Source organism: Citrus clementina, unplaced genomic scaffold (genome assembly GCF_000493195.1).
Source record: "Citrus clementina cultivar Clemenules unplaced genomic scaffold, Citrus_clementina_v1.0 scaffold_3, whole genome shotgun sequence".
Classification (NCBI taxonomy): domain Eukaryota; kingdom Viridiplantae; phylum Streptophyta; class Magnoliopsida; order Sapindales; family Rutaceae; genus Citrus; species Citrus x clementina.
This window is the reverse complement of record NW_006262339.1, coordinates 36,476,295-36,491,286: the sequence shown is the minus strand read 5'-3', so window position 1 is coordinate 36,491,286 and position 14,992 is coordinate 36,476,295. Positions and strand designations below refer to the sequence as shown.

The 14,992-nt window shown below is 42.5% G+C and overlaps 2 protein-coding genes across 2 annotated transcripts; both read right to left on the bottom strand.

Annotated features, from left to right (window-relative positions):
- Window positions 1-4,821: 4,821 nt before the first annotated feature.
- LOC112099935 lies at window positions 4,822-6,935 on the bottom strand. The gene is made up of 2 exons (XM_024187467.1): window positions 6,059-6,935; window positions 4,822-5,984 (listed from the first exon to the last, which is right to left on the bottom strand). Exons 1-2 carry the CDS (start codon window positions 6,933-6,935, stop codon window positions 4,822-4,824), a joined length of 2,040 nt encoding a protein of 679 aa, XP_024043235.1.
- A 1,606-nt stretch (window positions 6,936-8,541) lies between these two features.
- On the bottom strand, window positions 8,542-12,040 carry LOC18045834. The gene is made up of 3 exons (XM_006442745.2): window positions 11,307-12,040; window positions 10,889-11,021; window positions 8,542-10,495 (listed from the first exon to the last, which is right to left on the bottom strand). The coding sequence occupies exons 1-3, from the start codon at window positions 11,607-11,609 to the stop codon at window positions 8,934-8,936; spliced, it is 1,998 nt and encodes a 665-aa protein (XP_006442808.1). The 5' UTR covers window positions 11,610-12,040; the 3' UTR covers window positions 8,542-8,933.
- Window positions 12,041-14,992: the final 2,952 nt, after the last annotated feature.

The window sequence follows — 14,992 nt, the reverse complement described above, 5'->3', positions numbered from 1 at the left end:
CGAAACCCGCTCACCGGCGTGATAAGAGCAGGTTCTGCAAATTCCACAACACTCACGGTCATACTATCAGCCAATGCCGTGACCTAAGGATTCAGGTGGAGGATTTGGTGAGGAACCAATACTTGGATGAGTACGTAGATGGAGTGTTCCCCGTCAGTGAGTCGCAATATGCACAGGATGAAGGAGTTGAAAGGGGTTTGGAACAAGAACAGCTGACTATCCAAGTTATAGCAGGAGGGCCAACATTGGCCGGGGATTCAAACAGGGCACGGAAGAACTATGGGAGATACGCCCTGACTAGCAAAGAAGTGCTTTTCAATTTGCCAGCAGCCAAGAGGGCAAAAGTGCGGCAAGTTCCTATTATGTTGACAGAGGACGACGAAGAAGGCATTTTATACCCTCACGAGGATGCGCTGGTGATTAAAGCATTGGTGGTCAGTACAGAATTGCGGCGAATACTGGTAGATACGGGCAGCTCAGTAGACATTCTGTTTAAGTCGGTCTTAGATGATATGGGGATTTCAGATTTAAAGCTGGAGCGAACGAATACATCCTTGAAGGGATTTGGAGGGGGACGGTTAACTCCCATGGGGGTCATTGAACTCCCGGTTACTGTAAGGACAAAGCCACTTGAAAGAACGATGATGCTGGACTTTGTAGTGGTAGAGGAAAGAAATCCTTACCAGATGATATTGGGGAGACCGTTCATGAGGATAAGCCAATGTGTAATGTCAACGCATTATCTGGCGCTGAAGTACAGAATAAATGGAGTTGTGGGTGTAGTAAAGGGCGACCAGAGAATGGCCAGGAGCTGCTATGCTACAGCGGCCAAGGAAACGCTGCAAGTTACCTCTCTAGATAACCGAGGGGATTCAAAAAATGGTCGTCAGGAACCGGTTGAGAAGCTGGAGGAAGTTGTTGTAAGCAGGAGTGACCCTAGCAGAGTTGTTAAGGTCGGATCAGAATTGGGTAGAGAAATAAAGACAGAGCTGGTGAAGTGTCTACAGTCCCATGCAGACATATTTGCTTAGTCTCATGAGGATATGCCAGGTATTGACCACGGGATAGCTTGTCACAAGCTGGCGGTCAAGAGAGGGGCAAAGCCGGTGAGGCAGAAAAGGAGATGCTTCAACCATGAAAGGTACGAAGCCATAAATGTCGAGGTGGAAAAGCTGCTGAAAGTAGGATTTATAAGGGAAGTTAAGTACCCGGAATGGATTTCCAATGTGGTATTGGTAAAGAAGGCCAATGGGAAGTGGAGAATGTGTGTAGACTTCACGGACCTCAATAAGGCATGCCCGAAGGACAGCTTTCCCCTGCCCAAAATAGATCAGCTGGTGGACTCAACCGCGGGTCATAGTCTGCTCAGTTTCATGGATGCCTTCTCCGGATACAACCAGATACCCATGAACGAGCAGGATGAGGAAAACACCACATTTATAACTAACATGGGTTTGTTTTGTTACAGGGTGATGCCCTTTGGCCTGAAAAATGCAGGAGCTACCTATCAAAGGTTAGTGAACAAGGTCTTCAAACCATTGATCGGTCGCACCATGGAAGTATATGTGGACGATATGATCACCAAGTCAAGAGAACCGAAAGACCATGTGAAGCACTTGGAAGAGACTTTCGAATTGCTGAGGAGGTACAAAATGAAGCTGAACCCGGAGAAATGTGCATTTGGGGTCAGTTCGGGTAAATTTTTGGGATACCTGGTGAGCCATCGAGGTATTGAAGCCAACCCAGAAAAGATACGGGCGGTGATAGAAATGAGGTCCCCACGAACAGTTAAGGAGGTGCAGAGCCTTACGGGGAAGTTGGCAGCATTGAACCGATTCATTTCGCGAGCCACTGATAAATGTCACCCTTTCTTCCAAGTCATAAAGAAAGGGAAGAAGATGGAATGGACACCGGAATGCGAGGGGGCATTTGGACAGCTGAAGGAATATCTAGCCCACGCCCCGTTACTATCAACTCCGAGAGAGGGTGACCAGCTGCTCTTATACTTGGCAATCTCTAAGCAGGCTACCAGCTCGGTCTTAGTCAGGGAAGTAGAAGGGAAGCAACACCCGGTATACTACACAAGCAAGGCCCTGGTGGACGCAGAAACCAGATATCCACTAATGGAGAAGTGGGCGCTGGCATTGATAACGGCAGCACGCAAACTCCGACCATACTTCCAAGCCCACCAGATCGTTGTGATGACTGACCAGCCACTTCGGCAAGTACTTCAAAAACCAGATACGTCTGGTCGGTTAGTAAAATGGTCCGTAGAGCTGAGCGAATTTGACCTGTCCTACAGGCCCCGAGGAGCAATCAAGGCCCAAGCCTTGGTAGATTTTATGGTGGACCGTGTTGAACCGGGGGAAGAGGTCCAAGAGGAACAACCGGTAGAGCACGAGGATTCAAAGGAGATATGGCTGGTAATGGTTGACGGATCATGTAGTGAGCAAGGATCCGGAGCAGGAGCTGTAATACGGAGCCCAGAGGGAACCGAGGTAACATACGCGGTGAAGTTCGAATTTCAACTCACAAACAACCAAGCTGAGTATGAAGCCTTTATCACCGGGCTCGGACTTGCACACGCTCTCAGAGCAGAGAGAGTAGAAATTCGAGCAGATTCCCAATTGGTGTGTAATCAGCTCAATGATCAGTTTCAAGCGAAGGGAGAGAAGATGGGTCTTTATTTGAAGAAGGCGAAGCAGATGGTTGGGCTTTTCCAAGCAGTGGAGGTAAAACAGATATCCCGGAATGAGAATTTCCGAGCCGATATGCTGGCTAGGATGGCAGCCATCGCAGATCCAAAATTACCGAAGTCAGTTCCACTAGAGGTAAGGACCTCACCAAGTATTGAGAAAGAAGCAGAGGTGATGAGTGTAAATATTGGAGAATCCTGGATGGACCCGATTCGCGCATATGTCCGCAATGGAGTTTTACCGGAAGACAAAAGGCAAGCAAGAAAGTTAAAATGCCGAGCAGCGAGGTACACGCTACTAGATGGAGTGCTATACCGCCGAGGGTTCACCTTACCCCTTTTGAGATGTTTGGATGATGAGGAGGCGGATTATGTGCTGAGAGAGATTCATGAGGGAATATGCGGCAATCACTCGGGAGCAAGAACTTTAGCCTTCAAGGCACTCCGGCAAGGATACTTCTGGCCAACCATGCACCAGGATGCCAAAAGGATGGCCAAGAATTGTAAAACATGCCAAAGCTTCTCCGAGGTTCCTGCACAACCACCGGAGAAACTGACGGCTATGACATCCCCATGGCCTTTCGCTCAATGGGGAATCGACTTGATTGGTCCATTACCAAAGGGACGAGGAGCGGCGACACATGCAATCGTGCCAATAGACTACTTCACCAAGTGGGTGGAAGTAGGAATCCTCAGCCAGATCACAGAGAGGAAGATAACAGATTTTATTTGGAAAAACATCATCTGCAGATATGGGATCCCCTACGCCATCATAACAGACAATGGGAGGCAATTTGACAACGGCAACTTCAGGGAATTTTGCCGAAACCTGGGGGTGGACCTGAAGTTCTGCACCCCCGCACACCCCCAGGCAAACTGGCAAGTGGAAGCAGCCAACAAGGTGATAAAGAAGCTCATAAAGACTAGATTGGGGGAGAAGAAGGGAGCTTGGGTTGACGAGCTACCAGGGGTACTGTGGGCCTACAGGACAACTCACAAAACCGCCACAGGAGAAACACCGTTCGCTTTAGCTTTTGGTCATGAGGCAGTAATCCCAGCAGAGATTGGAGTGGGGACACATAGAACGGAACATTTCGTTGAGGAGCAAAATGACGAGCAGATCTGCTTAAGCCTAGACCTACTGGAGGAGAAAAGGGAAGGGGCCTCGCAGAAAGTGGCCCAATGTCAGCAAAGGGTCATGCGTTATTACAACAAGAATGTACGCGTGAGGCAGTTCCGAGCAGGAGATTGGGTACTTAGGAAGGTGAACCAGAACACCAGGAATCCTAACCATGGCGCTCTTGGCCCAAAGTGGGAAGGCCCATACCGAGTGATACGAGCCACTGGACCAGGAGCATATAAATTAGCGTGCCAAGACGGACGAGCTGTGAAGAGGTCATGGAACGCCGAACACCTGAAGAAGTATTTCCAGTAAGCAAAATGCTCTATTAAATCCTCATTCTGGCAAGTTATTTCTGTTACAATGCCTGATGGCCTGTCGCACATGCATATATTCTATGTTTTTGTAATACATTCAAATTTCAATAAAGATGAATTCAGCATGAAATCCCCCTGCTAGCAAGATCAATAAAAATTTCACTAAGACAAGTGCCACTTCTGCTCGGTCAACGAAGACCAGCAGCTAAAGTTTCAAAATTTCTACTAAGGCAACAAAGTGCCTGTTTCTGCTCGGTCAACGAATGACCAGCAGCTAAAGCTACGAACACTCTCCTAGGGCAAGTGCCTACTTCTGCTCGGTCAACGAAGACCAGCAGCTAAATTCTCGAAAGTTCACTAAGGCAAGTGCCCACTTCTGCTCGGTCAACGAAGACCAGCAGCTAAAGCTTCAAAATTTCTACTAAGGCAACAAAGTGCCTGTTTCTGCTCGGTCAACGAAAGACCAGCAGCTAATTCTACGAGAAGTTTACTAAGGCAAGTAAATACCTACACCTACTCGGTCCACTAAGGAACCAGCAGGCAAGATCAGATAAGTTGTGCAATTATTTTGCAGAAACAGTCTATGAGTAGACATTAGACAAGGGAGCCAATAAAGAGCATCTGAAAATTTATTAATGTTCAGTTGGTTACAAAACTAATGAAAATCTAAAGTCTATACAAAAATAGACCTAAGGATTAGAAGGGTCAACGGCTTCAGCAGGTGAAGGATCAGTTGTCCCAGGAGGTGGAGGATCAGCAATACTGGGAGGAGGCGGCATGGATCCTTGTCTAATTTCAAAAGCACGTCCCCCAGCTCCCCCCTTTTGCACCTCATATAAAGGAGCCTCCACCTGATTCTGCTCACCTTGCTCCTTATCTCCCTGGCCGACCCCAGCCATGTACCTCTCCACTCCAGCCTCCAGCTTGCTCATGTCCAGCTCGGGATATTCTTCCTTAAGCACAGACATGATGCACTTATAGGAGAAGGCAACCCCAGAGTCATACTCGGCATCCAGCCGATCGTCCACATCAGCAGATTTGCCTTTCTCCTCAGCCAGCTGCTCACCCAAGGATTTGATTTCCCTCTCAAGGGCAGCCCTCAGAGTATCCCTTTCAATTTGAGTAGCCTGAAGATCAGATCTCAGGTCACCCAACTCGCCCTCAAGCTTGGAGGAAGTGGACTCAGCAACAGCAACTTTCTCCTCAAGCTCCGTAAGCTGTTTGTTCAGCTCGGCCAATTTCTCCTTGGAGCGGTCAGCAGATTCAACTTTCTTTTTCAACTCTTGGTTATCAGCCTGGAGCTTCTTCTCATGACGCGCGGACCCGATCTTGTAGCACGAGACCATTGTGGCCAGCCTGAATGAGACTCTCTGAACAGAAGCAGCCAACTCGGAGAGGCTCATGCTCTCGATGTCCTTCACCATCTTAGGCCCAACCGATTTTTTATAATCCTTCTGATATGGACTCAGGTAATCACCTTGATCCCGAGATGGGAGAGGAGAAGATCGGTCCCCAGATTGCAAGCTGACCTCAGGACTCTTGTCAGAGGTTTTCTCCCCACCACTCTTACGAGGTGGAGGAGGAGGCAGAGCAGGAACAGGCGCCTTGGAAGGACCGACGGTAGGTTTCTTCGGAGGAGGAGGAGGGTTGCTGGAGCTGCTCGGGGCCCGACCACGCTTCCTGCTCATCGCGCTGAGGATCTTGTTATCCATTCCATCGGCTATATCCACTAGGCCCGAACCGACCAAGTTTGTTGGAGACAGGAGGTCTTGGCAAGTAGAAGCATTCACCAGAGCAGTTTCCACCTGAAGCAAGGGACGATCTTCAAGCCCCCCGATCAAACCCCATGACTCTGAAATAACAAACAAGGTTAAAGAACCCAATAAGTGGCAATTCGAAAGAGAATACAGGCAAAAAATGAACGACCTGGGGTGACAAACTGCGTTGGTAGGTAAAGATCACCACTCAACGAACGAAGTGCTGAACACCATTTTCCCCCAGCAAAGAAGAATTTGTTCTTCCAATTCTTGCACGATGAGGGGAAACCGATGATTGGCTTTTTCTTTGCAGAACTGGACATGAAGTAGTACCAGCCCGCCTCCCTTGGGCTGCTCCGCAGCTGATACAAATGCTTCACTTCAACAAGGGAAGGCTCCTCCAACCCGCACCTCTCCCACAACACAAACATAGCCGATAGAACCCTCCACCCGTTCGGGTGTAGCTGACCTGGGGCCAGGTGCATACCTTCCAATATCTTGGCAAAATAACGCTGAAGGGGCAGCCGAGCTCCTAGTTTAAAACTCTCTAGGTGCATCGTCACATACCCCCGCGGAGGCCGACTAGGAACGTCACCCTTCCCAGGGACTACAAGAAGAACATCGTTGGGGATGTTGTAGAGATTCCTAAGTTTAAATAGATCGGTGGGGGTGGTGGCACAAGCCATGAAATCAATAGGGTAGGAATCAGCCTCCACCATATGGCCTAGGTTCCTTTTCTGAGCAGGTCTGCTCGGTCCGGAACTGCTCCCTTTACCATCACTAACTCCTTCAGGGATCCCAACCCCACCAGAACTGTGATTCTCACCAGAGCCCGACGCAGGTCCACCTCTATTCCCTACAAGCTCTAGTTCGGGGGAAGGAGAGATAACCAAAGGGCGTGGGTATTCAAGGGTATCCCTGCCATGGGAAGGACCTACACTACTGGAGGGGCCTAAGTAATCAGTGGGTATTGGCACATTGAGGCCTGAGTCCCCTGACTCTTCATCACCCTCATCAACAATTAACTTCCTCTTCCGATTTGACATACCGAAATCCCCAAAAGAAAACAGAGAAAACTCGAGTATATGGACACAAAGAAGGCAACACAGAACCCAATCAACAACAACCAGAGGAAAGGGTTAAAGACTATACCTGGAATAGACTGACACTGATAGCGCTGCCGTGACAGAGAAAACACCCGGCGAATGGATACTCCGGACGCTGGAAGTGTGAGCAAAGTTCAGAGAAAATTTGGTTGACGGCGGAGAAACGAATAGCAAGATAATGATGACTCCAGTCTAGGGATTTGAAACGAAAAGGGGGAAATGGAAGCATTTAAGTGATGGGATATGCCAGCTCACCCCCCCCCATATATCGAGAACGGATAGCCCGTCGTTTCAAATTTCAAATACGAAGAGTCTGGAGATGCCACGTCACCAACCGTTACAAGAGGCCAGGTTAGAAGTAAGCCCAGATATGCTATGGGCAGGTTCACTTAGGCCCACGCTCAGGTCGGAGTCTCCTCAGTAGAGAAATGGTACATCAGGTCAGGCCCGTCTCAATAAAAAGAGGATCAGATGAGAAGCTCCCCGGGCTGGTGAGATTTGACCATCAGTTTCTACTCTTAACTCATTTCACTCGCCAGACCAGAAACTGGGGGACTGGTGTTGAGTACATAAAGGCACCAGGTCGGCCATGCTACTGGTTCCGCCCCAGCACGAATCGTTTCAGCTATATGGTACGAGCAGAACACGGGATTAAACAGGAGCCGACCCGAGATGAATGCGACCAGGAAAACATACCGACCAGAAGTATACGCCGAGCCGATACTCATCCCCAGGAAAGCGGGAACACGATCTCACAAAATCGCGGTAGTTGCGCTTCTCCTAGAACGGTTGAAGGACACGCGAGATCCACGTTTGTCCACAATCTAACAGTTAGAGTCCCATGAGGGGCTACCACCACCCGAAAAAGGAGGGATAAGGGGCAAACGAAAAACGTGGGACAAAGGGCGGCTATAAAAGAGAAAGACATCGAAGAAGACAGGACAGAAAAAAATTAAGAGAGGGAAAACGCTGCCAAATTGCAACGAGACTATTTTCTTACAGATCTCGAACAAACTTCTTGAACCCAAATTATATTGTTTTCCCGTAAACACCTTGTGCTAACTTAAGCATCGGAGGGTTTACGCCGGCAAAACCACCGGCGTCTCTGATCCATTTTTGGTGAACGCAGGTCTAGTGAGAGAAAGGAGGGTGATCCCGGCCTTAGTGGTTCGAGCAACAGTCGATAACTTAAGCGTTGATGAAAGAATCTGGTCGGTCCAAGGACGAGCAGATCTCAGCATCAACAATCATCACTCACAAACTGAGTATATTAGTACCATTAGCACCATCGACAACTGAAAGAACGTAAATAAAAATGAGTCACCAGATTCATTCGCCAATAGGCATCAAGCAATGTCACTGAATACAATTGGCTGCAATTGATTTGCGAATATGCCATCCTATCGAATATAAATATGATAAATTGAATTCAAGATCTTGTTTCTGCAACCTGAATTACATTTTCAGTTCCCACACAGCCGAAAGCTCACAATCACATAACTATATCAATACCAGTATGCCACTCAAAAAGAAGCAAGCCAGATCATGAGGGGCTATATACATGAATGAAAAGCCTAATGTGGAAAAATTTACAATTACTACACAAGTTTATCCCTAAATAAGTATACAAATTTCACTGAATGATAGCTTAATTTCATATTTGGCACGCAGAAGTGCATTGCCATTTCTCAACAAAACTATATTGTTATTACTCAAACCTATATCTTTAACTTAAGGTAGTGCATTTACGTATATGGAATTTCGATAGAGCGGATAGGAGTTTTGCCCATGCTCCACGTCATTGTTGTTGACTAGAACAGAGAAGCCTTGTGGACTAGCCAGAACATAGAAATCCTTTGCAACCATGTATCCCCGAAAGCCAATGAAGTGGTGAGGCAATGGTATTCTGATGATGATCGCAACAGTCAGTGAATAATCTTACCCTTCCAAATCCAAGCATTCATCAAACACTCTGCTGCTAGCACATTCCTGCAAAGCTTTTGCATTGAGTTCTCTGCTGTATGTCCAGACATAATTAAGGCCAACAAGAAGCTCAGTAATTGCTGCTTCTGTCTTTTCTTGATTTGCAAAGTACAGAGTCTGTACAAGAAGAACATTGCTCCTGGAAACTACTCTCTGCTGCTCAAAGCTCCGCTCAGATTGCCATCTAATCATGTTATGAGCAAGTGGAGCCAACCATTCCAAAATCGCACTCATTGCTGCAGTCCACTCGCCTGCAAACTCTGTATCATACACTGATGAAGCTAAGCTCTTTGTATATGGCTTTAACCTTGCTCTCAAAGTGGCTCTCACACTTGCAGGTAACATATTGTACAAGTCTTCCCTTGCATCATGACCAATCAAGTGAGGAGATGCCACCAGCTTCTCAATTACAATAACGACTTTTGAATAGTGTAGCGCTAAAGCAGCACCACCAAGAGTCTCGGGTGAAGCATCTACCAACTTGCCCTTGGAACTGAATATTGAAGATCTTGTTTGAACTCTATGGGCCTGAGGAATTTGCTTGACATTGCTCTCTTTGGCTTCATTAAGAGCTCCCAAAATATTTGGAATTGAATAACGGTTGGCAACAGGAGAAATATCTGCAGCCATCATGCTAGGACCCGATTTTGTGCTCATAGCACTAAGAGGACCTGAATGATAATTATTCATTCTTTTTGGTTTTGAAATAGGACCTGAGTTAGCAGTAAATTTTCCAGGGGGACCTGAAGAAAATCTAGGTATACCAGTATTCTCAGATGGATGAACTGGAGATTGCAATAATGCAGAAACTGATTGGCTGCGGTAAATATAATCAGAAGACATATCTCTTGAATCCTCGACATCCACACTCACATTTATTCCAAAGACATATCGTATCCTTCCAAATACTGTAAATAGTGATCTTCCCAAAAGCGGAATTGTATAATCATAAGTCTTTTTCCAAAGAGAGACCTTCCATAGATTCTTCACCTCCTGCTCCTTCCATGCAACCTTCTTTTGAAACTCTATCTCACCATCATTAATCTTCATTCTCTTCAGAGTTTGTATGTGATCCGAAAGCATTTCAAACTCTTGGTACCAAGTTGCATTTATTGAAATGAAACGTTCCATTTTCTTGACTTTCTTTTCCATCTTCTTCCATGAAAACTCCAACCCATATGGGTCAGAACCAATATTAACAAATTTTTCTAGAGCAATCTCAAAACTCTTTAAACCCTGATCATTACACTTCTTCCCAAGCCTAGCCACAGATTTCGCCACGTGGGCCAAATCGTCAATCATCTCAGCACATATTAAACTTGCAATAAACTCGTCATCCTCCGATACAAGCTTCTTTATGCCCACAGAATTTAGTAACTCAGCTCTCAATCTAACAATCTGCTCATCACTCAAAGACTGCCAAAGGTGAACCACCTTAGACATCAAGCTCAAAACTTCAAATGAAAGCACTCCCATCACCTCTTTTTGAGAACCAGCCTTGTGCTTTGGAGGAAACTCTATCAATAATCAAAGAAAATTATTAATAAGCCATACTTATCAACATAACAATAGCTTATAAGCAATCACGACAAACAAAATGAACATACAACAATTTCACCAAGATGTATAAATAAGACAAAATTCCAAAATAACTGAAAAAACAAATAATACCATCATGCATTCTGATGCTAGAACTAACTATAAATAAAGAATTTTCATTTTATTATTTTACTTGAGATTCAATTTCCTGTAATCATCTTAAATTAAGCCTGAATTTCAGCTATAAAAAAAAAGACTGAATTTGATCTCTAACAATTGACTCAAAAATATATATATAACGCAAAAAATAGGGTGCAAAAGAATTCTCTAGAAACACGTTAGCTCGGCAATGTAAATTTCTCCACACCCACCTGATCCTATTTTCTCCAAAGAAGCAGAGCAATCCTCTTTCTCCAACAAAGCCAAGTCCTCTTTCTCGATTAAGGGACTAAAGACTGTAGGACCACGATCTCGACCTCCGCCTCTTACTGCCGCTAAGAGTAGCTTTCAAAACAAAAGAAAACACTTTGAATTAGCATTAGTAATTAGTCTTTATATTTGTAGCATGGGCGATTCAGTATCTATTCTTTATCATTTTCTCTACCATTTGCATTGGTGAAAAATTGCTAGGGAGATCGAGATATTGATAAAGACAGTGACAAATCAGTATCTAATGTCCTAATTTTTTAATTAAGTGAGCAAATTGATATCGATTTATCACTGTTTCTGTCAGTTTTATGTAAAAATTTTCTGTTTGAATATCAATACTTATAAGCCAGCTTCACTCACCGAAGGGGTTGTGAGAAATCTTAGCCTGACATTTCTGGACTTCCCACCGGAAATTTCTTTCAAACCTAGTACGTTTATTTGCCATGCAATATCTTGCAATCGAGCATTGACCTCCTTTACTTTAGACATCGCATCAGCATCTTGCAGCAACATCGTCTGGAAAGCTTCCGTTTGGAACTCATCCAACAAGTAGTCAACATCGCAAGCCAAGTGCTGAAGTTTGCCTAGCCATATCATCACTGACTCCTCCTCCGTCTGCTTCTCTATGGCATCATCTAGCACCTTATTAATCTCCACCATCATCTTCTTCCACCCAATCAGATCGGCCTGGATCTACGCATCTCGAGCAAACTGCTCAAGCCAATCTTTAGTCAACTTTTTTAGTATCGTCTCAATACTTTCGGAATGAAAGTTACAGACGGTTTCCCTTTTGCTGCCAAAACGAAAGGAATTTCCGAGAGTGAACTTTGGCATCTTTTTCTCGGTCGATCGATCGGTCTGGTGGCTTCTTCTTCCTTATTTAAATGCAGGGAATTAACAAACAAGTCATTGTGATTGACTAAAATACACTTGCCTGGAACTCTTTTAAATTTTATAGACTTTCTCAATTATGTGTTAGAAAATGCTTATAGAAGGAACTGCCAATATTTGAGCTGTTATTCCTATTTTTCTTGTGCAAAATGAAAGGCTTCATATGTTCCCACTTCCCAGAAACACATGAATGCTGAAATATAGAAAATATGCCACATTAACAAAGAGAAGAAGACTTGACTGACTTACATACATGTGGGTATGTTACGCGAAATGCGCACGGAAGTCCACACGAACTCAACACGTGGGACCAACACGGTTATGTCATTTTTCTTTCATTTTTTTTCAGTTAAGTTGAGCCGGCCGCTGGTGGAACTGCAATTTACTGAAGCTTCGGTGTGGGTTCAACTGTCCAAGCAAAAATCTATTTGGCATTACTTTCACATCCAATGAAATTAGAAGTGTAAGCTATTGACTATTTTACATTATAACAAGTCGGTGGTTTTAGAAGTTTTTTTCATGCATGTTCGGGAGATTGGGTTTAGTACTTTTCTTCGTTGTTTTATGTATCTATATATTAATTTATATTCATCATACTTTTTCCATTACGTTGAGTTTGATATAAAACAACAATCTGCCAACCAGTATGTAGCTTTCATCATTCATTGAGAAAATCAAATTGAACCCTCAATTTCTTTCAACCAAGAAGCATGTTTATTTTGAAAAATTAAGGAAAGAAATATTGCACTTGCAGTGTTGAAACTCTAGTGTATGCCACGTTGTAAAACCTGTTGTTTAATATAAACTTGTGAACAAAACACAACTTTTCTTGTAACCTTTTGAATGAAAAAATGGATCTTATTGGAGAATATCTTTAATTCTCATTAATTTTATCCTTTTTTTTTCCCTTTCTTTGGGCGCCGTAAGTTTGAACAATATACTTTTTCTTTATCTATTTATTTATTTTTTATTTTTAAATAAGAAAATGCCAGGCACAGGCCGTAGTCATGCACTGATGAATTCTCTAAGTCGTGCCCACCAGTTAGGTTAACGTTTAAGAAGGGAAGAAATTTGAATAACAATTGCATTGCCGTACGGTATCATCCTACAATTTTGAAAGTGGGTTTAAAGTCTTTTGATTGATTGATCAAATCAAATTTGTCAAATTTAGGCCGACTTATTTCCCATTCTAGGGTTTGATGTTGAATCTTTGAAAAAGCCATTTCTATCCTTTAAGTTTGTGTGAAAAGGAATGTAAAATAGTATTTAGAATCAGCGGATCTACAAAAATTTTGTTCAAAGGTCCTCAAGCTTTTCGGGAATTGCATTGCGCTAGTAGCAGGTACACAGATGAATATACCCCTAAGAGAAAAGGGTGGGGCATTTAGACCCACTAAATTATCCACCAAATTTAATTTTTTTAATTATTAAAATATCCTTCAAAATTATTATAATATTATAGATACTAGAAATGTGGACGAAGCTATGGTGCCCCGAGGGCATGGTACCCTTAATTTTTGGTAAATTACTTTAGATCCCTCTTATTTGTTGAAAAGTAAAAAAAAAAAAAAGAAGCTTTAAGATTTTAACACATAAATCCAATATGTTTCTAATATTTACATTTAGAGTATATTTCTATTATTTATATTTGAATACTAAACTATAGTTAATTATTTTGAATTTTTTAAATTGTTATTTAGTCATATTATTATTAAGTTAAAATTTAATCATATATTTAAATTATTTATTATTGATTGAATAGATTTTATGTTGTTTTCAAAAAAATAAAAAAGATTATATGTATTAAAAGGTTTTGCAAGTTATTGTCCTTATACTATCATTAATTTTTAATAATAAAATTAAATCAATTGATAAAAATATAAAAATTTAAAACAATTTAAAATTATGTGTCAAATCATTGACTATTTTGCTTTTTTTTAAAACTATAAGCACATTAATATTAAAAACCAAAGAAAACACAAATTTATGTGTTTCTTCTATTCTATTTTTTGAAGTGTTTCTTTATTTAAAATTTGATTATAAATTATTTTTTTCAGTTGCTGGCCGAACCATATGCTTGCCGGAAACGTTGTGACCATATTATGTTTATCGGGAAATAAAATATCGAACAACATTAGAACATATATTGCAAGAAATTGAACATTTTCATTATTGATTTCTACAGTGACCCGGATGAAGGAGATAAAGAAGCAAATTCAAAAATAAAATCGATTATTGTTGATTTTATTTTGTTAAAAATTCTTCACATGCTTTTAGTCTATTCAAGTACAATAAAAAAAAACAAAAAGCAGCCAAGAATCAGCTTCTTGTGGTCACATAAACCGAAGTTTAAAAACCTCTAAGAAACAGATTTTTACAAAAAAATCCTTTTTTATTTTTAATGTTGGTGCATAGTTTATTCTTGGCAGAACTTCAAATATATATACAGTTTTTTGTCAAAATTTTCGGTCTAAATTAGATGGCAATACAAACAAACCTAAAACAAATACGTGGAATAATATTTTTCAAACAAACACAAGGGCAATGATAAAGTAACAAGGCACAGTGACCTGGATGAAGAAGATGGGGAAGCAAATTCATGAGAACCAGATCTTGCTTGTGAAGAAATTGAGACCAGTCAAGAACTTGAGTACTTGACCAACTTGGTATTGCATATGAATGGCCTGTGTGCCTAAAACAGGAGTTTTTGTTGCAGCCACCGTTGGATCTGGCTGTTAGGGATGGCAAAAATCCCCACGGGGACGGGTACCCTCGGGGATTTTCCCCATTCGGGGAGGGTACGGGGATAATTTTATACCCAATTTTTTTTTCGGGGAGGGGACGGGGAAAATTTTTTACCCAATTTTTTATTCGGGGAGGGGACGGGGATGAGGTGGAATCCCCATCCCCTACCCATTTCCCCATTTTAATTTTTAATTTTATTTTTATTTTTAAAATTACTAATAAATAAATAACAAAATTATAAATATTGTTAAAAATAATAAATATCAAAATAGTTGTATGTTGGGAAAGTGGTCACCTTTTGCCGGGAATTAGTTGAAGAGTATTAATTGAAGTTTTCACCAACTGTTTATTGCTTTGATTATACTGGTAGTAGTTCTTCTACTAGATCTACAGGGGATTCTTATAAGAAA

Coding starts and splice junctions, on each gene's coding strand:
- LOC112099935 (XM_024187467.1), bottom strand. CDS start 6,935: ATGTCAAATCGGAAGAGGAAGTTAATTGTTGATGAGGGTGATGAAGAG. Junction 5,985..6,058: donor AACGCAGTTTGTCACCCCAG/GTCGTTCATTTT, acceptor TTGTTATTTCAG/AGTCATGGGGTTTGATCGGG.
- LOC18045834 (XM_006442745.2), bottom strand. CDS start 11,609: ATGATGGTGGAGATTAATAAGGTGCTAGATGATGCCATAGAGAAGCAG. Junction 11,022..11,306: donor GATTTCTCACAACCCCTTCG/GTGAGTGAAGCT, acceptor TTGTTTTGAAAG/CTACTCTTAGCGGCAGTAAG. Junction 10,496..10,888: donor TTTGGAGAAAATAGGATCAG/GTGGGTGTGGAG, acceptor GATTATTGATAG/AGTTTCCTCCAAAGCACAAG.